This window comes from Penaeus monodon, chromosome 15, assembly GCF_015228065.2.
Source record: "Penaeus monodon isolate SGIC_2016 chromosome 15, NSTDA_Pmon_1, whole genome shotgun sequence".
In the NCBI taxonomy this organism is placed as follows: Eukaryota; Metazoa; Arthropoda; class Malacostraca; order Decapoda; family Penaeidae; genus Penaeus; species Penaeus monodon.
Window position 1 is genome coordinate 28,423,585 of NC_051400.1, and position 1,972 is coordinate 28,425,556.

At 41.9% G+C, this 1,972-nt stretch overlaps 1 protein-coding gene across 1 annotated transcript in view; it reads right to left on the reverse strand.

Moving 5' to 3' along the window:
- The window catches only part of LOC119581907 (cytochrome P450 9e2-like), a gene marked incomplete in the record, with an annotated part of 9,439 nt that overhangs the window by 2,279 nt on the left and 5,188 nt on the right, over positions 1–1,972 (reverse strand). The window contains 4 exon segments of the mRNA XM_037930070.1: positions 62–122; positions 444–662; positions 824–1,541; positions 1,672–1,849. Coding sequence (XP_037785998.1) covers positions 62–122; positions 444–662; positions 824–1,541; positions 1,672–1,849 — 1,176 coding nt within the window.

Below are 1,972 nucleotides of genomic sequence, written 5' to 3' on the forward strand. Positions count from 1 at the left end.
GGAATGAATGCACAGGGTAGAACTAATATGTAGTTTAAACAAGTATTTGAAAAGGTCTTACTTGTATTCCTTTATACACTTGCGCTCCAGGAAAAGCCCCGGTGGGTACATGCGAAGGGTTTCTGTGAAGAGAGAAATGGAAAGGAAGACTTGGCAACTCATCCAGATTCTGGCATGGTTGAATTCTTGATTTTCTTTTTTCCCATTTTTCCTCAGTAGCTGGCGTTTGACACTTATTTGTTGTCTTCAAATCTAAGCTTTATATCCCTTTTCTCGGAAGATTTGGCGAATCGGAGTATTCCAGTAAGTTCCCTGGTTGTCTTTGTTTCTATTTCCTGAGGTTGGACTAAGTACGTAACTGCCTGCCAATAATAATTCCAAAAATCTGACAACCAGCGCTTCCATTTCAGACACTGAAGCAGAAGTTAATCTGGGAGACTTACCCATGACACAAGCATCAAGATATTTGGCTTCCATAATCCCCTGGTAGGTTATGTCGCCGTGTTCCTCGACCATTTCACTGATCTCCTGACGAAGGCGTTGCTGGATCTCTGGGTGCTTGGCAAGTAGGATGGACGCAAAGGCCAGCGTGGAGGCCGTGGTATCGTAACCGGCGACCAGGAACATGACACTTTGGGAGATGATGGTAAGTTCATCCAGTGCTGTGAAAATGAAAAGTGTCTGCATTTTAATCACTATCCGGTGAAAATGAGGCAAGTTCTATGATGTCAGTGCTGTAAATGATAGGTATGTCTTAAATTGCATGCTGTAAACATTGTAAATTGCTTGAAATGAATTCATTTAGTTGTAAGGTGCTACTCACCTTGCTTAGACTTGGATGATTTATTGCCGTCTTGCATTGCTTGGACTCCTTCGGCATCGCCAGTGGAGATTTCTGCCTCTAGCAAGAGATCCAAAAAGTCTCCTCTTTTATTTCCACTTTGCCTCGCTCGCATGGTCTCCTGGGCAACTTCCGTAAAGAAATCAGTTGCTGGTACTGAAAATCTCATATCAAATATTTTGGCAAGTTTAGGAAATACACTCAGGAAAATAAGTCTCCATATCATTCCCGGTGTAATTTTGAAAAAAGTATCAACCTTTTCAGCAAATTCTGGCTTTTCATCCACAAGTGAATTGCATTCAATACCAAAGGCACAGGAAGCAATTGTGTCCATTGTGAAGCGGCCAAAATTATACTTCATGTCGACAAAGGGCTTCGTGCGTGCTTCCTTCAAGCAGAAGGAGACGAGTTGGTCGGCCTTTTTGCACACGAGCGGGAACATCCCCTTCATTTTGCCTGAGGTGAACGTGGGAGACATGATGGCTCTCAGTTTCTTCCACTCTTCGCCTGTTTTCAGAGACAACATGTTGGCCATTACTTTGTCCTTCTCACTCGGCATATTTAATGTCCTTCTATCCATAAAGTGGTCAAAGTCTTTTATGTAAATGTGCCTCATGAGTTCTGGATCGCCCACCAATAACATTGGCTCGTGGAAGGAGTAGAAACCGCATAACTTTGATCCACCATAAGTGAAGTAGGCCTGTTAAGAGTGGAGGGATGTATCATGAGAATAAAATCTATAAATAATTATATACACGTTTCTTACTAATCACTGTGACGTCTGGTGCTCAATAACACAATAGTCCACAGAAAAAAAAAACATTTATTACCTCTTTTTCAAAGATACATCTTTTATCTGGGAGAAGCAATTTATGTGCATGACCGAGGAAGGGGACCATAGGCGGAGTGGGCACGCCTTTACTTGCCCAGAATCTGTGTTTCCACCACGAATATGCCCAAAACAGTGCTAGCGCCGCACCCAACAGCAGCCATGTTACTCCAATCATCCTGGTGAGAAAAAAAATCATGTAAATCAAGAAGAAATCACTGGATGATGAAGAGTTTTACAGTGGGTATATGGAACACGTAAACGATTGCAATTTAATTTTATTTACAAAATATAGAAAGTGG